This window comes from Cyprinus carpio, chromosome B5, assembly GCF_018340385.1.
Source record: "Cyprinus carpio isolate SPL01 chromosome B5, ASM1834038v1, whole genome shotgun sequence".
Taxonomy (NCBI): Eukaryota; Metazoa; Chordata; class Actinopteri; order Cypriniformes; family Cyprinidae; genus Cyprinus; species Cyprinus carpio.
This window is the reverse complement of record NC_056601.1, coordinates 11,827,774-11,850,254: the sequence shown is the minus strand read 5'-3', so window position 1 is coordinate 11,850,254 and position 22,481 is coordinate 11,827,774. Positions and strand designations below refer to the sequence as shown.

Genomic DNA, 22,481 nt, shown 5'->3' with positions numbered 1-22,481 from the left:
ACACAGAAATGCCTGTATGTATTTTTCTAGTTCTATGCTCAGCTTTTATCAGCTATAAATCTGCTCTTTGTTAATGCAATCTGTAAAACAGTTTGGAAACTCTTGGTAATTTATTGGTCAGACTTTGTGGGAAGCTTGGTTTTATAGCCCTGTTTTATTTTGTTGAAGTACAACACTAAATATATGAGAGAGAAACATCTGTGTAAAACAGACCATCTCAGTCAGAAGAAACTGAATCCATTACCAAATCCAGCACTGTTTCAGATTTGTTTGCAGTGTTTCAATATTTGTGTTGTTACAGGAGGGGATGCGATCTAATGATTTTACCACGACTCTGACTGTCTTTGGCCTGAAACCCAGATCAGGTTAAGTGTTATCCCTTCCTATTCTCTCATTAGTAGTTTGTGCGAGGCTTGGCAGAGCATTTTCTTTTCAGTGTATATGAGTGATGAAAGTAGTATTGATGTGTTAAACAAAACCCTCTTACAACAATTTCTTGTAATCATGCTTTAAATGAACAAGCATCATGTCTGAAGTCAGCTTTGAAGTTCTTAACTACATTATAACAGTATTGTTTCCACAGATATCATATATTGACTGCAATCAAATCTCATGATCTGTGTAATTTCAAAAATACTCTTTATCACGATTGTTTAACAGGAATTTCTTTAGAAAGATGTTGTCTTGAACTGTGGTCTTGAGCTAGTGGTATTTCATTATCATTTCTTTTTATTTTCTCATGACATTGCAGTTCAGTGGAAAGCACAAGGAAGGCCAGTACTTCCTGTCTTACAGAAATACAATAAGAATTTTGCTGCACACAATAATTAAACCGCATGTTTTGCAATGTTATCAGTCTCACAAATGCTTCCTGTTTTATCACTTATGCTAGTTATATTTTTAAAATGTTTAGTTATCAGCAGAAGGATGTCAACAAGACAAAACATGCTTCTCTGTAAATGTTGTTCAAGTAAGGGCCTCATAGCAATTAGACATACATGTATCAATCAGTGTACTACGTACTCTGAAAAAGGAAGGGAAATGAGAAGACACATTTTTTTCTCTTTAAAATCCACATAAAACTAAAATAAAATTATACACAAAAAAACATTCTCACACCAAAAAAAAAAGAAACTAAAAAAATTTAACAAAAAAAGGTATAAAGTCTGTATCTGAAGTTATTTTACACACGAATGTGTTGTTACTGCACGATTAACTAACAACAACAAATGGATAAAAAATATTGATTATGGAGCTATTCTCAAGTAAATTTCATTATTAATCATTCCAAATTATTGTTTATCTTTGAAGGACCATTATGGGAGACCTCAAAACTTAGGGGCAGATTTACTAAACGGCAAATTAGCACGATATTGCAATTCCAAAACAGCGCAGATGGGCGTGGAAATTTTTTGCGGGTGATTACTGACAACGCACAAATTAAAGAACACGGACACAACATCTCATTTCTGTAATGACCAATGCAATCTACCAAGCACAGGGCAAATTAGCATATGGATATGTTCGGATTCGGATATGTGTTCTTCTGGCATTCAAAGTAAATTAATACATGTGAAAAAATCCTCTCCCTTCTACCACACGCTCTCTGTTCTCTGCAGTGCCTCCTCCTAGCAACAACAAATGCAGGCATTTTAAGCGCAAAAACATTAAGACATGCTTTTACCAGTAATTTGGCAAGCGCAAACATTAGTAAATCACGTTGCGTGATTCATTTTGATAATCTCCTCCCATAAATTTTGCGTCTGGAAGGGAAATTCCTACAAATGCGTATTCAGCATGCGCTGTGCTAGCCACTGGGTTCAGTGTAGCCCTCGAGATACAAAGTGATTTGTGCTACGCTAGCCAGAGCGAAATAGGTGGAGTTTTCAAAACTTTTACTTGGAGTTCTATTTGGTGGGTAATCGTCACAGAGTGCAGCGGCAAAAGTTGAACAATTTTGAACTTTGACCTTGGCGCATGCCAAGCTCACCTATGTGTGTGCTCCGCTGTGTGTGTTTTTTGGTTGACACAGCAACAAACCGTACTTGCTCGGCACAAGCCATTGAAATGAATGGGTTTCATAGCGCAGCGCTGCACTTTCCGGGTAATGTGTGAAAGCCTCTTAATGCATTTCCACTACAGCGTCAAATCTACACTCAGTGCCGCTGGCAGCGCTACAATGCCACTGCTTTGGGGCGTGTGAAATTTATGTCAGAGCATGCCTATGAAAAACACTGTTTACATTTCATCTTCTTCCTTTCACAGAAATTGATTGTCGACTGTTGATTTTTTCGCTAAACATTTGCATAAAGTCGAGGAATGCCCAGTCTTTTTGATGCTCTCAGCCCCTGTCAATGCTTTCTCAGCGCCACTTTCAATCCCATAATACACCACACGAGTGTTTAAGCTCAACTTCCATAGGAATTAATTGAAAATACTCACTCCACTGTGCTTTCTATGTGCCAGTGGAAACGCACCGTTAAGGCTGATTTATACTTCTGCGTCTGACCTATGCCATAGCCTATGCATAGACGCACACCCTACACCAGGGATAGGCAACTTCGGTCCTGGAGGGCCACTGTCCTGCAGAGTTTAGCTCCAACCCTAATTAAACACACCTGAACAAGGCAATCAGTGTTTTCGGGATTACTGGATAGATACAGGCAGGTGAGTTTTTATGAGGGCTGAAGCTAAACTCTGCAGGATAGTGGCCCTCCAGGACCGGAGTTGCCTATCCCTGCCCTACACCGTAGCCCAACGTGCACCTCTCCAAAAATCTAACAGCGCGTCAATTCTACGTGGACAACAAGCGCTGTGATTGGTCTGCTACAATGTTTTGTGTGTGTTTATGTGCACTTTAATATATTTTAATGTTACACCTTCTTATATAAAATAAAACAAAAAAAAAGTGTCTTATCATTTATTATACTACATAGCATTATACATCACCAGTTGTCAGCGACAAACAATGTTGATCTGACGTGGTACAAGTCCTTGTGGAGATGGAAAGAATGCGATCTTCTCCTGTTCGGTTGTTGTCTCCTTTTGTAGTTTTAAATAATGAATTAATGATTTGATATTTATTTGCAGCCATCATGGCTATAATGCTTCTTCTTCGGCTTTTGTCGTGGTACTGCAGGTTACACCAACAACATGCCCACTGAAACTCCACACTAACAACTACTAAAAAATATAAATGAAAAACGATGCACATTCAAATGAAAACTGGCGCATAGCCTACGGCGTAAAGTCTACGGCGTAGGTCCGACGCAGAAGTATATATCAGCCTTTAGAGTGCAATTCCATAAAAGCACTGATGGGAGGGAAAAATTCTGCAGGTGATTTACTAACAATGCGCACATTAAAGAACACAGACACAGCCAGATAATTTTCATAATGACTAGCGCAATCTACCAAGAGCAGCGCAAATCACCACCTGCTTTAAGACATGCTTCTTTGGGACGTTAAATGATGGTGCAAATACCGGGAATTTGATGAGCACAAACGATAGAAAATCGCCTTGCATGATTCATTTTAATACTCTCCTCCCATAAATTTTGCGTCTGGAAAGAGAAACTCCTACAAATGCATATTCAATAAGGTCAGACGCAAAAACAACTGTGTCCACCTTTTCAGAACTAATTCTTCACTGCGCTGGTGCAAGCTGTAAAGCCCAAAACACACTGCATGATTTTTGGCTGTCCCAGAAGAAAGATTGACATTGTGAAACAATCACAGCGATTTCTGTGATTGTGGCTCGGTGATCCTGTGTCGTACAGTGAGAGAGGTTCAAAGACTGCCGTTGTCATGGTCTTGCAACCAAAGATACCCTACGATACAGTATGATCAACGCACAGTGTATTTGCTGGTCTGATCCACGTTTACTGATCAACCAATAAAAATGTGACATGAAATCAACGCGAAATGGCGCTAAAACATAAACCTGCTTACCTCAAGCTATTATCCCTTCCTCTTTTGCTGCTTCCACGTTTTTTCAACACACATAAAACCTACAACTGTTAAAGTGCGTTTTATCATGCTCTTTTGTTTACCACTAGCCCTTGGTGATGACATTTTATTCTTCTATAGTAACATGTATGAGTCAATAGGTGTCGTCATCATACAGTCTACACACGTCGTAGCCTAAGTTGGATCTAAGTTTATTAGATCCATGTCACACAGTGTGACATGCAATGATCTTATATTATAGGATTGCTAAAATCGTGCAGTATCTCAGGCTTTAGTAAATCTGGCCCTTAGTGACCACATTTAAACAGTGTAAATATTTAACAATGTAACAGTTTCTAACATCAGGCAGGTTAGTTTATAAGTGGAAGCTTGCAATGAAGAGGAACATGATAATAATGTTGACTGTGTATCTACTACTCAGCCTTCTCCCGTGGAAATCAAAAAGACTTTAGCTCCACAGACCCAAGCTTCACCATGAGGAGAAAGATGGAGCACCTCAGGGAGGAGATGGAGCAGATCAGACTCTTGCGGCAGGTCAGAATTCCACTGTAACCCACCTGGCATGTTTGACAAAGTATAAGTAAAAATGATTGATTCATATCTCTAGGGTAAGCCGAGTAAAGCTAATTAAACACATAGATAAACAAGTTCTGTTTCTCTGTATGTCAGACCCTGATCATTTTATCCCAGAGGTTTATAGTGGTAAAAGTTATTTTTAAATTTATTGTTAATATTGTCAGAGTCCACATGTCATAACATTTCTTTCAACAGTTTTCTATATTAGTAGCTCTATGTTTCTACTTGTCACTGGAAGATTTTACCAACAATGTTATTTCTACTCGTTGAGTCATGATGTCAGAAAGGGAACATATATTTCAGACATTAGTTAATACCGTGTTATTAGACAGGGCAGGAACAAATGTTTCCTGTTCAATACTGAGGAAAGGAATGAAGATTAGGTCTTGAAGTCACTATATATAGATTGAAACCACTTCACACGTGCATGTTGCATGAGGAATGCTACTTGTATTGCACACCATTTGAGTTGTTGCTGCTGCTTTCAGTTACTTACTGTATAGGGTTCCACTTCAGTTAGGATGCTGCGTTAGACGTTAGCTCCCTATGTAGGGATTAGGCAGCTCAAAAGTAAAAAAAAAACTGCATCTAAAGGGTGTCTATAGACTAGCTTTCCATGTAAGAAGTGAGTGCGAGATTCACTGATGCTGAAGCTGTAGAGTGCTTGCTTATCATTGCTAATGATTTCGAATTATGTCCAATTTCATAACCTCTACCTCAGCTCCGTGCTGTCCTTGGTGCTGAAGGGCCACCCATGTGATAGCCGGGTGATTGTCTCTCGACATTTAGCAAATGGATGATTCTTGGTTCATGTGACATAACTTTTATTTGGTATTTACTGAAGTAAACAGAATTTTTGTGTGTGTTCGCAGAACCTCGAGTCTAGGCTAAAGGTGTTGTTGCCAGATGATGTGGGTGCTGCTTTGATGGATGGCGTTGTTTTATGCCATCTGGCTAATCACATTCGTCCTCGTTCTGTAGCTAGCATTCATGTACCATCCCCTGCTGTGGTAAGTTTCATTTAATGTTTCATACAGACGTCTTTGGATATCCTTTTAAATAAAGTCATATTTTCTGCACTTTAACTGACATTCATTCAAAACTAGCACATAAATTGAATGTTGTTTTGTGGTTATGTTTGGTGTTACAATTTGTCCACAATCCCTCTAACAGCCAAAGCTGAGTATGGCCAAGTGTCGGCGGAATGTTGAGAATTTCTTGGATGCATGTAAAAAGCTTGGAGTGCCACAGGTAGGATAAAGTGTTTCTTCCTTGTACAAATACATGACGATAAATCAGTATCAAATTCATATTTTTCAATAACATCATCTAGCTTTTTCTTAAAGGGTTAGTTCACCCAAAAATTTAAATTCCATTCCAAACCCGGAAGACCGTCGTTCTTCTTTTCGTTCTACACCTTCATTCGTTTTCAGAACACAAATTATATTTTTGATGAAATCCGAGAGCTCTCTGACCCTGCATAGACAACTGAAAACTTTTATGGCCCAGAAAGGTAGTAAGGACATTATTAAAATAGTTCATGTGACATCAGTGGTGGAGAAATGGCTGCTGATTGGGGATGTGACGAGATCTCGTGGTACGAGATCTCGCGAGATCTGATGTGTCCCGTGAGATTGGGCTGGTCTCGCGAGAACGTGACGATATCCTCGCAAAACAATTTGCAGTTTACATTAGAGTTGCACAATTAATCATTTAAAGATTGCGATCTCAATTCAAACACGCATGCAATCTTATTCCTGAATGACAACGATTCAGCTATATCTATTATGACTATTTCACATCGCTAGTGTCAGTGGATTTAGATTTCCAATATCTGCCATTGATCTATATTTATGCTTACATTTACCTGTGTTTATGAACAGGACAAGTTGTGTTTGCCGCATCACATCCTGGAAGAGCGAGGTCTAGTAAAGGTTGGTGTCACTGTACAGGCACTGCTGGAACTTCCATCATCAAAACCCAACCAACTTTCTACCATTTAGCATCGCTGGGTCATGGGACGTCCAGTAGCATCCTTTTACCCTGCCTTACCACCTCATCCTCACTCCTCACTCTCAAAGCTGATCTTTGACCTACTATGGGAAGGTCACGACCTTTCAACCTTTACAACTGTGGTGAACAGGCCGGGTTCCCCTACCTCTTATTAGCCTCTATGGAGGGGTCTAGACATTTTAAAGCTCCAGTGTTGTGCCCTATATGAGGAAAACTGTAATTCTTAAAGCCACACATTTCATTCTGAGGGGAAATACCTGTTTCTGTTCCACAACTGGCAATGCCGACTCTCCCGTCTCAGTGCTGGACACCTGTCTCCTATCATTTGTAGCTCCTTCTCATCTGTCTCATGTTCACTTTTCTCTTGGACCAGTGAGCCCCAATGGGCGAGGAAAGAAGAAAAGCCCGCAGCTATCTGGCTGATTCTGGACCAGAGGGTAGATGTTATATCAATGTCACTCCAGCCCTCTCCTGTATGAAGTCACTAAGAGCTGTCTAACATCTTGTTACTTTCTGACTGTTGTTTCCTGTCTCTGTGAAGAAATAAGTGGGGCAGAGAAAGTATTGATGTGCATGTAATAACAACCAGACCAGCACCAAAGACATCTGGAAAGGACAGACAAAGGTGTATAGGCCATAAATGTTGATGTATTGTAGTCAGGTGAGTCACTGGCAGTGCATTAGAAAGTAATCATATCTTTCTGCATACCTGGACAGTTTTAACAGTGAAGACACTGCTCACGTGCCTGCACAAGACAAAGGCTTTTTTGTGTTCTTTTAATACAGGCCGGTGTTGCCAAATGTTTGTTTTTCTTGACCGTTTTCCTCACAGGTTCTATTTTAGTGCTTTAGTTCTCACATCCTGTGTGTGCCAGCCAGGAAATCACAACATCATAAAATTTCACACCTGCCAGTGTAATTGCATTGTGCGAAAATGTTGTTTGTTGTGCATGGACGTAAAGTTTCAGCACTAAAAGTAGGTCAAATAAAACATTTGCAAAACCTAATTATAATTACAGAGTAAGAACGGTCCAATAAGTAAAGATGGGCATTTGATTGTTTGATTAAATTCATAATTAGCTAAAGACTCTTTCCTGGAAAAACAAATCAGAAGAGTCTTTGATATTTGTAAGATTGAATTATGTTAAGTAAAGGATTGATGTGAAAGCAGTTCATTCACCACAGTAAACTGAAAAGGATTATAGAAACTTTTAAATATGTACAAATAGTTTTAATTTGTTTTATCAGGGAATTTATTTATTTACCCTTATGTACTTTTGTATGATTTATTTATTTCTTTGAGTTCTATTTACTTCTTTATCAGCCTCTGAAATACATTAATTGTATTGTCCAAAAATCAGCAATACTGTTCAGAAATTCTTGAGTGTTTTATAATTATTTACAAATATGGAAATTGGGGCAGCCATCTTAATAGGTTGTAGCTTTGGAATTTGCTTGCAGTCAATTTCTGTATGACACTGCATTTACATGCACACCAGAAAGTCGGTTGTTGTGAGGAAGCTATTTTTAGAAGAACAGAAGCGAAATCAGTGTTCACATTTACATGTCCTGTTTAGTGCATAGAATGTGCATGTGGTGCATCAGCAACTGCTTTCTACACACATTTACTTTAATTTATTAGAAGTCTAGTCAGGATAGCTCCATATTTAATTTTTAACAGGAATGAAAACAAGGCTGTGAGGGATAGAACTTCTGTATATTTAATGGGTTGTGCTGTTGTTTGAAGGAATAATTACATCATTAATTACTCACTCTTGTGTCGTTCCAAACCCGTAAGTCCTCTGTTTATCTTCGGAACACAAATCAAGATATTTTTGATGAAATCCGAGAGCTTTCTGTCCCTGCATTGACAGGAAAGACCCAGAAAGGTAGTCAGAACATTGTTAAAATAGTCCATGTGGCATTAGTGGTTCAACCGTAATTTTAACTGTAAACTACGAGAATACTTTTTGCGCACAAACAAAACAAAAATAATGACTTTATTCAACAACTCTTTTGTGTCAGTCTTTGACGCACATTTAACAAAATACTAACTGTTCAGCTGATGATAGCTACGTCTCTCAGACAAAAACTTTTAGTAGACAAACACCATAAAACAGTAATGAATTTTGTAAGTTTATAAATTTCAGTGCATGGACAATTTAATCGCCGCTTGATATTTGCACAGAAGACCTTTTTGATGCTCTCTGCCACTCTCAATGCTTTCTGCCAATCTCACAATTCATCAGGTGAGGGTGAAGCTTTACTTCCATAGGAATGAGTTGAAAATGCTTGCTCTGCTTTGCACAAGTGGAAGGTGCATGTAAACATGAATCCTGTTGTGTCCTAAGCCACTTTATGGTGTGCATGTAAGTATTGTAGGTCGAACACTTACAATTTGTGACTGTTCACCATGTATTCCTGTGAAAAACACATATTTTTGTTTCTCTTATTGCAGTTGTGGCCAAGTAACGACTTCCAACACTTGAAAGTTAGATTGCCTCATGGTGTTTTGAAGAGAAAAAAAGTCGTTCATTGATTTATGCCTTTGAAAAAGTCACAGTATGTTCAACTGGCAGCAGAAGCAACTGTTGACAACTTTTCTTTGGAAAGGAGTTTTAGGACCCAGATTTTTGCTCCCCTATCATATAGGCTACATCTGGTTCTGTGCCAGAGCTTTATGAGGGATGGTTTGGTGACAGTAGTTCCTCAGGCTTATTGCCTCCTTGACACAATCTCAGCCAAGAATGAAAAAAGTTTTCTACAGGTTACAGGTCCTGTTAACAAAAATATTGTTTTAGTTACATTCAGTCACACCCTCTAGTTAAGCTGTTTCTATCTGTTTAGCTTCATTATTTATGACACCATTTCCCAGTTAGCCATCTGTCACTCATAAACTACCACTGTCATCACTTGCAGAACTCCTGAAGTAGATCACCTGCTACAAGATATAGACTGCATACTGCAATATATAGTACTGAGTATGCAACGATAATGACTGAACTGTAGCAGAGATAATCATTGTCATACGACTCAAATTGACCAGTGAAATTGGGAATGAAACTGGTTTCATGACACTTATTGCAGGAAACAAGCAGACAGCTCATATGGAGTATGCACATTCACACTGTACAATGAGAGGAGTATGCTATTATAATGAAAGCCATTCTTATGTTTTTGTTTTTTTTTTCTTACCCATCAAGCTCAATCTTGGCAAAGCTTTGAAATAATCACTCGTCAGCTCTTATTCTTATTCATGTTGATGAGAAACTGTTCAGTTTGTAAAAAGATGTGTTGATTAAAAAGTAATAGACAGGGGATGCCTCCTACGCAGTGCGTATTGTATGTATAAATGTTTTTGTATGACAACTGGAATGCATGTCTGGATCATACCATTATTATTCATGTATAGTCTATGTTTCAACACATTCAAATGTTTCCTTAAAAAGGAAACCAGCCAAAACATTTCAAAATACTGGAATAAACAGACCTTTTACAGTGTTTTGTTGAGTCCTGATCATTTGCTTTGTGCTTCTTCATTGCAGGAACATAATTCTTTATGACAGGAGAAGAAAATACAGACACCCTCTAAGTGTCAAACTCTGATAAGCAATACATAAAATTATCAAGCAAAGATATGTGGTATGAGATGTGACCACTCGACATCCACTTCATTGTTAATGTACTGTGAATCCTTTTCCAAGGAAAGCTATTGTCTCTTTTCCAGAGAATCATCCAAGACAGGGGGTCAGGAAGGAAGGGTTGTGCTCACCAGTTGCACCTGTGAAAAAAACATTAGCAGACACTGTTAACTTGTTTGCAGATCTCATTATTTTGAGGTAAAGTCAGTGTAGCAAAATAACTTGAATGAGTCATTCAAATCCTTGTTACATATACATTTAGTCATTTAGCAGACACTTTTATCCAAAGTGACTTACAAATTAGGACAATGGAAGCAATCAAAAACAACAAAAGAGCAATGATATGCAAGTGCCATAAGTCCCAGTTAGCTTAATGCAGTACATGTAGCAAGTTTTTTTTATTATTATATAGTAAATAAAAAGAAAACCGATAGAATAGAGCAGGCTAGTGTTAGAGGCCTTTTTTTTGCTTTTGTTAATTGTATAGTAAATAAAAAGAAAACAGAAAAAGAATAAAGATGGAAAAGATTTGTTTTTAGCCGATTCTTGAAGATGGCCAAGGATTTAGCTGTTTGGATTGAGTTGGGCCGGTCATTCCACCAGAAGGGCAACATTTAATTTAAAAGTCTGTGAAAGTGATTTTGTGCCTCTTTGGGATGGCACAATAAAGCAATTTTCACTTGCAGAACGCAAGCTTCTAGAGGGCACATAAGTCTGAAGTAATGAATTTAGGTAAAGGAGTGCAGAGCCAGTGGTGGTTTTGTAGGCAAACATTAAAGGGATACTCCACCCCAAAATGAAAATGTTGTCATTAATCACTTACCCCCATGTCGTTCCGAACCCGTAAAAGCTTAAATCATCTTTGGAACACAATTTAAGATATTTTGGATGAAAACCGGGAGGCTTGTGACTGTCCCATTGACTGCCAAGTAAATTACACCGTCAAGGTCCAGTAAAGTATGAAAGACATCATCAGAATAGTCCATCTGCCATCAGTGGTTCAACCATAACCTTATGAAGCAACGAAAATACTTTTTGTACACGAAGAAAACAAAAATAATGACTTTATTCAACAATTCGTCTCCTTTGTGTTTCTCAGCATCACCGCAGTGCCATTTTGGAGAATATCCGCTAAACGCAGTCAGCATACACTTCTCTGTGTCATTATAAGATTTTTTTTTCTCTCTCTCTTTCCATGTGTAATACGAATGCACAATTCACACTTCCAACACTTCTGTAATGCACAGACTCGATTAAACACGATACAATTTACAATGACGGTGAGAAAAAAAAAAACATATTTTATTAAAAGAATAACTCTGAATAATTCATACATGACAAATAGCTCAAAACAATAATAAATACAAAAACAACTGTATAAATAAAAGCGGAAAAAAAGATTAGAAGCATACACAGCAGCACCACACTCTATTTAGCATAACACTGCCCGCAATAGGCTATTGGGGAAACTAGAATGTCGTAAGGTATTCCTACACATATTCCACATAGCCACGTATCTCTCTAAATTGCTTTCGATATATACTCGAAAAATTTTCTTAAATAAGTCTTAAGTAATATAACGTCATAAGTCTGGTTGCTATTTTTAATCGATGTATTTCTTTCTAATGTATGCAATGCACATTGATGCTATTTTAATTTGAAATGAAATGGCATCCAAACAGTATCTTTCCGGAGCCGATAAAAGGAAGAAGAGAAAAGCAAAGGAAGAAAAGCAAGCTCAGTGTAAAGGTATGTTTCGCTATACATAATAAATTATTTATTAGTGTAGTATTAAGACTTGATTTAATAAATGTGATTATGCCCATGATCACAGACATGCTTGTGTGATATGTGAGAGAAAATTAGGCCACATTCAGCATGTTTCATTAAATACTCAACTAATAATCCATCCCACTAATTCATGCTAAAAAAAGGTCTCCTCCTCTTTCCAAACTGTCCAATATCTAATGCAAAGTTTTGATAATCAAAAATTCTTTAAAAAAAAAAAGGCTAAAATGTCTCCTGCATTTCTAGTTATTTATGCATATTTGTATGTTATGCATTTACAAAAATGCTTTTGATTCATGCTTTATTTGTATGTGTCATATTTATATACTTTAATTTTTAAATTAGTGTTTTCTGGCTTTATTTATGTACTAGGGTCTATGCTGAAATTTCTCAGTCTACCTACAGCTGCAGTGACATTTGATGCTGCTACATCTGGAATTATTCATAGCACTCCTTGTAAAGAATATATTTTTATTCAGTTGGCACTCTGATATAATACACTGGTTGTATTCATTTTATATTATACAACATTGTAGATACATTACTGCATTGAAATCAATCATTACATTGTCCAATAATTTCTGTTATTGTATATTTAAGGGCTGATCCTAAGGTGAAACTTCAGTCTTCTTAATCCCATCCATCTGATTCCCAAATTATAGAGGCCACTCCAAACGAGGATAACATACTGGATTGCACTCCTTGCACTGACTGTGTCATATGATGAGGTGATTGATGATTTTGCAGCCAAGAAGTCACGCAAAGTAAAGATCTAAGCAATCTGTACCCTTGAACCCTTGAACAGCCAAAGCAAAATTTCTCAGTTAAAAAGTGCTAAAAGTTATTTTTACCAGAATGGAAGCACAATTAACATGTTTGCTTACATACATAAAAATAGTTAATATAACTCCAGATTCTGTGTCATGTCCAATCTATACCCTTATATATATATTTTTAAATATAGAATTTATTTGTATTTTATTTTATTTAATGTATCATTTATTTTTATTATATTTTAATTATTTGTGTTTCAAGTGTATCTATTTAGTTTAATTTCTCAAACACACTTGCACTTTCATTTGCAATATTTTACAATACTTTGCAGTACTTGCAAACTTATTTAAATCTGATTAAATATTTTTACAAATGTATTACGTTGAATATGTTACAGGTAACAAAAATGTATACACTTAAATATTGAAATTGTCTTTTTTGTGCTTTCTTCTCACTGTTTTTACACCAGTGGGCTCAAATTTTTTTATCTCGCCTAGGGCCCCACAACCCTTCAGGCCGGCACTGCCAGCAAGAAATGTCTGTTAGACAAGCTGAGATGCGAGCAGCTATCCTCTGATCATCAGGATGGAATGAGAGTTAGAGTAGAGTGTCATCAGCATAGCAGTGGTATGAAAAGCCATGTTTCTGAATGACAGAACCTAATGATGCAATTTAGACAGAGAAGAGAAGTGGTCGACGAACTGAGCCCTGAGGCACCCCAGTAGTTAGATGTTGCGATTTGGACACCTCACCTCTTCAAGATACCTTGAAGAACCTATCTGAGAGGTGTTATGGAAATTTTTTAGTTTTGTTAATTTGGCATTGATTGCAATTTATCTCATTGAAGTAATTTTTTTAACATACAATGACCATGGTAGTATATATAGTCCATAGGGACATTGAGTTATTTTATGTAACTTATGCGCGTAACTAATTTAGGTTGAAAAACAACATTTAAGGGGAAACTGTGTACCAGGGACGGGCAGTTTTGACAGTAACCAGACATCTACAATGTAATGTGCATGAGATGTGCATGTGTTATGGGGTGATGTGCACTGAGCAACATGATTGGCTCAAATGTCCTTATCTGTCCTTCAATGTATCTTTTTACATACTATAAAAAGTGGGCTGTAAGTCTGTGTGTTATCTCTTTGCACACAGACTCAAGCTGTGTGTAAACCAGATCATTTTCTGCAGAAAATTAAAGCAAAACAAAGACAAAACTCTGTTTGGTTTTTCATTCTCAGTCTCTACAAATTGTTTTTGAATTTGAATTTCCACGACAATCTTGGTGACGAGGATGGGATACCACAGCTAATCGTCTGGGACCTGAGGACGTTAGTTAGCTGATCACCCTAAGCCCACAAAGGGTTTAGCCCTAAACCCCAAAATGGTTTAGGGAAGCGGGGACTGACGTCTGAGGACTTGTGGACCTTCACTGCTGGTTCAGATCAGAACAGATCAGAAAACGCGTGTTACAGTGAGACTGATTTTGAAATTGCAATAACCTTGAAAATTTACAAATTGGGATTTTAATTTGGCAAATAAAGATCTGGTATTCCCAGACTTTACTGGCCTAAAACCTCCATTGATGCAAGTCCAAGCCACCCCGTTTCACAAGTACGTGAAACCAGGTTTCGCAGGTAAGCGAAAATAGGTCTGCGAGTAAGCAGGACCGTCTTGCAAGGAAGCAAGACGGGTAATCTAAAATCAATACTTTTGATCATAAGTGCGAAGCCACACGGTAGTGACGACTACGTGTGAGGGAAAGAGGACGCGTTCCAGGTAAAGTCTTGGATTGCAAAAATGGGGTCTGGGAATGTCAAATCTAAGATCGATCTTAATGATTTGGACAGTCCGATTTACAATGACATGAAAAATAAATATGGGAAAATAATTATGGAAGTCATACCCTGGGTTGAGAATCATGGTTTTCCAAAAAAAAAAAAAAAGGTACCTTTAGCATAACAGCCCTGAACAGTTTAAAAGAGAGCTTGGGAAAATGTGAAAACAAATTAAGAGAATATAAAAAGTGGAAAAACAAACAAAAAGACAAATTTTTATTTTACTTTTTTAAATCACAGGCATGAAGCAGCAGAACGCTAAAAAAATTAATTTCAATGCCATTTAGGAATGAACTAAAAATTATAGTTCTGTAGCATGTGAAGATAAAAGAATAGATCATACTACTCAGAATTCTTCTCTTTATTCCCTTAGACATTTGCAGTGTGCCAAAGTGGACATTGATCTGGACTCCTGGCTTCACCCCTATCGACAAATGCCACAGCATCACCAGATTCAGCCACCTCCGCTGCCTCCATCATACAGCGCAACTGCATCTGCACTGCAGTCCTTGCTGCCCGACGAAAGACAAGCACAACTTCGACAGCATCATCATTGTCCAGACCGTCTGCTCTGCCACCAGCGACGTCGTCGGAACGATGAAATACTCCATGACCGGAGTCAGCACCAGATCTAAAGCTCATGAGAGAGTGACACTGCAGCCGGACAGCCTGAACGAGAAGAAACTGGAGGAAAAAGGAGAGCACGTCAGAGCTTTCCCCATGATTCAAGTGGCTGAGCCAAACGGAACTGTGATGGTCTCTCGACCATGGAACTAGAAGGACTTGAAAGAGGCTATGACACACTTGCCTCACCCCAAAGACTCTGGAGAAAAGTTTGCAAAGGATTTGGACATGTTTTGTCAAGAATTCAGCCCTACCATGCATGAACTGAAACATTCACTTATGCTCAAACTGGGGGCAACAGACTGGCACAAGATAAGACCACATTTCCCTATTGGCAATGCTCAAAGGAAGAATGCAGACTGGAATCATGCCGACAACGAAGCATATCGTCAAGCAGTGGAAACACTGTGTCAATAGATCAAGACTGACTTTCCAGTCAGAGTGAACACCACCAAAATCATGCAGAAGATGCAGAGGACAAAGACTGTCTCAGATTGATCCAGATGTTTGCTTTTACTGGTGAAGAGGGGACATTGGAAAATTTCACTGTCCACATTTGATCAAACAAACAGCGGCTGGACCAGAGAAAGCTGAGGCAGAATGACAACAGAGACTTTCACAGCAGAAGCTGGAGAATGAGGGTGGAGTTGGGAACAAAGTCCACCAAACCACACAGCCCAAACAGATAAGTATGAAACACACACACACATTTTCTCTAAAGCTCACTGCAATGAAGAAAGTATGCTTGCTCATGTTTATGCTCAATGCAACGAAAATGCTTGCTTTAATACATGATCACACTGGAAGATTAGAAAATGATAAATCTTCTCTCGACATAAAAAAACCCAAAAAAAGTCTAAACCAAATAAATAACAACACAAAAAAAAGAATGAATGAAATAGATCCATTAATAGAGTTGAAAGGGCTGGCAATTTAGTAATTAGAATGGATGAAATAGATCCAATTCCAAAATTAAGTGGAAATTTAGTTTGGTCTACTTCTGCATCTGGTTAAAATTTCACTGTACCACTGAGATGTGAGGATTAGAATGGCATGAACTTTAAACATTGTTTTCTACTGTCGAAAACTGCCCTCAAAATTTGTTAGGAAGAGATTTCATGTGCAAACTGGGAAGTAGCCCAGTGCCAAATTCAAACTTTAGCCACAATCCAACAATCGCAGTTGTATATTTACCAGTGGAAACTGAAAGATGATGAATTATGTGAAAAGCTTGTCAATGCTGCAAAAGACAGTTTCACCTAATTCTGAATAATGCCATTCTCTGATTAACATTGCTCAGAACATATATAATTGGAAAAGATTAAGTTTTTTGAACAAAAAGGGTTTCATGTATAGACATGATATACCTGAAATGGTTCATCTGGACAGAAAACAGATGCGCTGTTGCTTTGAGAAACAGCAATTGTATTTTGATGTTGATTCCACATGTTGTGTTGTCCAGAAAGAATAATGAACATTGGGAAGACATTGGTTTAGTTGTAAAATGTGTATTTTTCATGTGAATTGGGTGGAGACGATAATGTTGGAGAGGATAATGTTGAATACAATCCAACACTGTCTGCATACCTAATGTGTTTGCACGGGCCTACTGTTAAAGCTGTACGCACAGTCTGTGTGATTGATGACGCAATGACAGATCACTACTTTCTCTCAGCAGAGGAAGTACAGAGTAACCAAGCTCTTAAAGAAGTCCCTAAAACACTTTGGGCTTCGTCCAAATTTGACTTGGGGCTGGTTTAAAAAAAAAAAAAAAAAAAAAAAAAAAATTGTGAACCAGTTCAAATCACTCCAAAATCTGATTATCGGTCGTTAAGAGCATCTGGGGTAATTGTGCCCTGTGAAAATTCTCCTGTGCGTACCCCTATTTTCCCTGTTAAAAAGATAAAGAAACATGCAAACAAGATACTGTCAAACTTTTAAAACTTTTGACTGCTGAGGGTCATAAGCCAGTTTGTCAATACTGCAGTTTGTAAAAAGGGAGGTGACATTTTTAGGTCATCATCACAAAAGATTCCAAAACCTGTCACAAAAAAGCAACTAATGTCATTTTTGGGCATTGTCGAACGTTCATTCCAAATTATGTTATCAAAGAATCGCCCCTTAGCGCTTTGGCTCATGGGAAGGGCTTGCAACCCCATGACAAACTGACATGGATTCCAGAAGCAGAGAAAGCATTTAAGAATATATTACTGCTACCAACATAACCAACGCTGGGACTCCCAGACCCAGAGAGAAATTTTGTACAAACTGTTGATGAGAGAATGAGTTTCATGACTTCTGTTCTGTTACAGGATCATGGGGGAGACCTGTGGACTATTTTTCGAGTAAGCTCGATCCGTTAGTGGCAGGCTTGCCAAAATGCCTGAGAGCTGTTGCATCTGCAGAAAAAGCTAAATTAACTTCAAGGGAAATTGTGGGGTACTCTGATGCGACTGCTCGTGCCACGCATAGTCTCTGTGATCCTGTTGGAACAGAAAACATCCCATTTGTCAACTGTCAGATGGCTCTGGTACAATGCAATTATGTTTGAAATGCCAAACATCACAATTAAAAGATGCACGGTGTTAAATCCAGGTACACTGCTCCCTACGAAGCAGGATGGGAAGAACATGATTGTGTTGCCACATTTGAACAGGTCTGTTTAAAAGAAACCCCCTTAGAAAATGCTGACTTAATTCTATTCATTGATGGTTCAGCATCTAGAGACCCAAACAATTGGCAAAATCAGAGCAATTTAAGCCATAATCACTGCATATGCAACAGTAAAATCTGGAGCGCTCCCCGCGCATTGCTCTGCGGAAGCGGCTGAATTAGTAGCATTGACGGAGGCTTGCAAAATTGCTGAAGGACAAACAGTTACCATTTTACACAAATTCTTGTTACTCTTTTGGGGTTTGTCATGATTTTGGGGCATTGTGGAAACACAGGAAATTGCTAAAGTCTGATGAAAAATATCAGCATTTTTAGAAGCAATTTTGCTACCAAAGTCAGTTGCTATCTGCAAATGCGTCACACATTCCAAAAGTGATGATTTTGTGTCCTTGGGTAACAAACGAGCTGATACCACGGTTAAGGATGCAGCTATGAGAACAGAACCTTCTTTCACCTGTGTAACAGTTAACAGTGACTCATTCACACTCTCTTCTGATTCTGTTACAGCCATGCAAGCTTTTGCCACAGCAAAGGAGAAGAAACAAAGGGTGAAGGCAGAGTGCAAACTGAAAAAACTATCTTTGGCCGAGTACTGAAGACAAACCATGTCTGACAAAACACTTTTTCCAACACTATGCAAAACTTGTACATGGCCTAGATCACATGAGTAAAGGGGGAATGTTTGATTTGCTAAATTAATATTGGTTCACAAAAGGATTCACTTACTTTGCGGACAGGTATTGTCAATAATGTATGATCTGTGCCACAAGCAAAGTGCACAGAGGGCAAATGATGCCTCAAGCGGCACACCCACTTCCAAATCAGCGATTTGATAATATAATGTTTGAGTGACAATAGCACACCTTTTGCAAATGAAGCCATCAGTCAGGTGTGACATTAAAGAACAAATTAATGAAGTGTTGTGAGCAGACAGGATTGTCTTGGGTAAAAGCACTCCCCATTGTGTTAATGTATATGTGAATGAGAAAAAGAACGAAGTTTAACTTGAGGCCATTTGAAATTTTGTTTGGCTGGCCAACTTCCAATGGAGTAGGACCAGAACAACAACCACTGTCCTCTACAGCCTTGTGTGAAGATGACATGCTAAACTACTGTCGATAGTTGTCTCTTGTTCTCTCTCAGATATCTCAGCAGGTCAAGGACACTCTGCCCAAGCCAGCGGAAGGAGTCTTGCATGATATCAGGTCTTGCTGATAACACATAGCGGTGAAAGTGGCAGAGAGAGCTACACGGGTGCACGCAAGTCACTGCAGGAAGGTTCCAGTGCCATCAGAGGGCTATAGACCAGTAAAGTGATTGACCAGCTGCCCCGCGCCAAGGGGGAAGTCTGACTGACTTAGGTGAACAAACATACAGTGGTGTATGGGAGCTGAACAACACAGCAAAAACACAAAAAAGAAATAAATAAAAAACAAATTTGGCCAACGGATGACAGCGAGGGACTTAAGCTGTTAGGAAACCTATCCGACCACTGCAGCGAACTTCCACGACCAACTGGACAAGTGACGCAACAAGAAACATGTGCATGAGCTGTCTGCTTAACATCTTTTTTACACACAGCGGCCTACCACAATAGCTGCCCATGTACCTGACAATGAAGGCATCAAGAAGAAACTACGAGGACCGAGGCTGACTGCACTGCAAGACCTTTCTGGACCAGCTCACCGCATCTCCTGGCAGGGGTGTGTGTACTTGTGGGAACTGTATTCAAAACATGACTAATGCAATTCACAGGATGACAGCTAGAGAAGTAAATACCAATGATGACGGGGGATGAAATTGGTTTATGGGTTTATGGCAGAAAGAAGAATATATTGGGTTAATTGCTGTCTCAGCACTGGCCATGATTTTATTTTTGCTGTGTATGTGGCCTTGTGTAGTGGGAATGATTAGAAGAACTGTAAATTCAACCATGAAATCTTCAGTAGTTCATCAGATGGTAATGTACAATGTCTTGTGTGAAAGTAAGAATAATGTGAGTGCTTCTGATGAAAATGATGAAGACAATGAGACACTAAAATCTGACACCTGCAGCAGCTCTACAGAGGAAGAGTAGTTAGTAAGCATTACATACTGTAGAATAAATAGGGTCTAAAGCAGGTCATTGTCCGTGTTAAGAGATGATGAAATTGGAAGGAAAGTTAAGAAAGTTTCTTCTGTTTCACACTAAGATTTTACATATAATCAAATATAAGAGTTATTGTTTTCTTTATAGCTTGCTTATATGTTAGGAATGACTATGTTCCATAAAAAAAAAAAAATGCAAATGCTTTTTTTCACCCTTATGAGAGTAATGGTGTTTTAAATCCTAGTGAATTTACACGATTGATGTAAACTATAAGGGTAATGTGTTCACAAATTTATCTACATTTAATCAATATAAGTGATCAATAATGATCGAAAGGGAGGAGTGTTACGGAAATTTTTTTGTTTTGTTAATTTCGCATTGATTGCAATTTATCTCACTTGAAGTAACTTTTTTAACATACAATGATCAAGGTAGTATATATAGTCCATAGGGACATTGAGTTATTTTATGTAACTTGTGCACATAACTGCTTTAGGTTGAAAGACAACATTTAAGGGGAAACTGTGTACCAGGGACGGGCAGTTTTGACAGTAACCAGACATCTACAATGTAATGTGCATGAGATGTGCATGTGTTATGGGGTGATGTTCACTGAGCAACATGATTGGCTCAAAGGTCCTAATCTGTCCTTCAATGTATCTTTTTACATACTATAAAAAGTGGGCTGTAAGTCTGTGTGTTATCTCTTTGCACACAGACTCAAGCTGTGTGTAAACCAGGTCATTTTCTGCAGAGAATTAAAGCAATACAAAGACGAAACTCTGTTTGGTTTTTCATTCTCAGTCTCTAAAAATTATTGAATTAGAATTTCAACAACAGAGGTAAGACTCAAACCACTGGAGTGCGGTTCCTGAGATTCCATTTGCTAATAGGATTGACAGGAGGATCTGGTGGTTAACTATGTCAAAAGCAGCGTACAGATCCAGCAAGATAAGTATTGAAGATTTAGTATCCGCTCTTGCCAGTCTTGGGGCTTCAACAACTGAGAGCAAGGCAGTCTCGGTTAAATGTCCACTTCTGAAACCAGACTGGTTGCTGTCAAGGAGGTTGTTCTGTATAAAAAAAGGCAAATACTTGGTTGAACAGCTTGGTCAAGTATTTTTGCAATGAAAGGAAGAAGGGAAACCGATCTGTAGTTCTCTAAAAGAGATGGGTTAAGGATGGGTTTCTTAAGTAGTGGGGATTTGCGAGCCTGTCTAAATACTGAGGGTGTGAAGGGATGTGTTAATTATGTGAGTGGGTGCATGAACTGCAGGAGAAATGGCTTGTCCAATACAGTTTGTATTTATGAGAGAGATGTGTTTATGGGATATGAACCCGTTTACTTCAACAGTAGCATTTTAACAATCATGAGAAAGTTTGTTACTGCAAGCTAATTTCACTACTTATTGTTGAATTTATGCCATAAGATATTTGAGCTCATTCTACATGTGTACTACATACTGTGTATTATTATTATTTCGTCCATTAATAAATGCTATAAACTTGGGTGTCTTCTATAGCCTATACATTTTAGAAGCTGTGCAACTGGTGGTCTGATTCATTTCTCATCAACAAGGTTATTGCAAGCATGTTTCCCATCAGCATGAAACCCAAAGGGAACATTTTAAGCTGAAAACAGAAATTGTTTATACTTGTGAGCTGAAAGACTTCAAAATAGAATTTGAAAGACGATGTTTTTTTTCTTGCTGTCTTAAATTGGCTGTATTTCAGCACATAAGGGAAAAGTGAATAAACAGAGTAAACCGAAGTAAACACTTGGTAGCTTAACTGATTCACAGAGCGTAACACACACACACACACACACACACACACACACACACACACACACACACACAGAGAGAGAGAGAGAGAGAGAGAGAGAGAACGCTGGAATAACACCACTGATTTATAACAGCAGACCTTTTCAAACAACTCTCGAGCGACCAGTTAAACTGTTCACACTTAAAGACAAAAACGCAAGTATTTTCATTTTAACTTTAATGGAATTCATTATCTTGGCAGTGCGACGTGTATACAGTACTGTTTTAGAAAAATATTGTAACTATATACTAGGTGGGCACTAGGCAGTCTCTCTCTCTCTCTCTCTCTCTCTCACACACACACACACACACACTGAGTCACACAAGAGGGTGCTGTATCCAACAAAATCCGAGAACGTTAAGCTAAATTCATTCAGACCATTCTAAGGCAACTATATGGGCTCATAAGATCAGGATCTTTCTATTAGAGAACAGTGACAGTGAGTATACTTGTTTACTCTGTTCTTTTCTGCTGTAATAGCTTTATCTCTTCATCATATGTGGATATTTTGTCTACCTTCTTTCTCAGCTCATCTTCAGATCTTCTTTATGTAAATATATTGAATTAAGGTTAACTGAGTGGCATTAACTGAATCCACTAATTCTGTGTATTTGTTCTTGTGTGTGCAGATGTCGACATTTATGAACATTTGTGAATAGTTTATCA

General features: G+C 38.3%; 1 protein-coding gene across 5 annotated transcripts in view; it reads left to right on the top strand.

The window, feature by feature from the left end:
- The window catches only part of LOC109090172 (leucine-rich repeat and calponin homology domain-containing protein 2-like), a 78,198-nt gene extending 62,135 nt beyond the window's left edge, over nucleotides 1–16,063 (top strand). For 4 of the 5 annotated variants that reach the window (XM_042724339.1, XM_042724338.1, XM_042724336.1 and 1 more), the window contains 5 exons: nucleotides 302–365; nucleotides 4,391–4,503; nucleotides 5,418–5,555; nucleotides 5,719–5,796; nucleotides 6,429–8,445. In XM_042724339.1, the coding sequence (XP_042580273.1) occupies nucleotides 302–365; nucleotides 4,391–4,503; nucleotides 5,418–5,555; nucleotides 5,719–5,796; nucleotides 6,429–6,548 (513 nt within the window). In that variant the 3' untranslated portion in view covers nucleotides 6,549–8,445. Of the gene's footprint in view, nucleotides 1–301; nucleotides 366–4,390; nucleotides 4,504–5,417; nucleotides 5,556–5,718; nucleotides 5,797–6,428; nucleotides 8,446–14,978 lie in introns of those variants that run through there. The other variant, XM_042724337.1, reaches the window with a different exon arrangement.
- The last annotated feature ends 6,418 nt before the right edge of the window (nucleotides 16,064–22,481 follow it).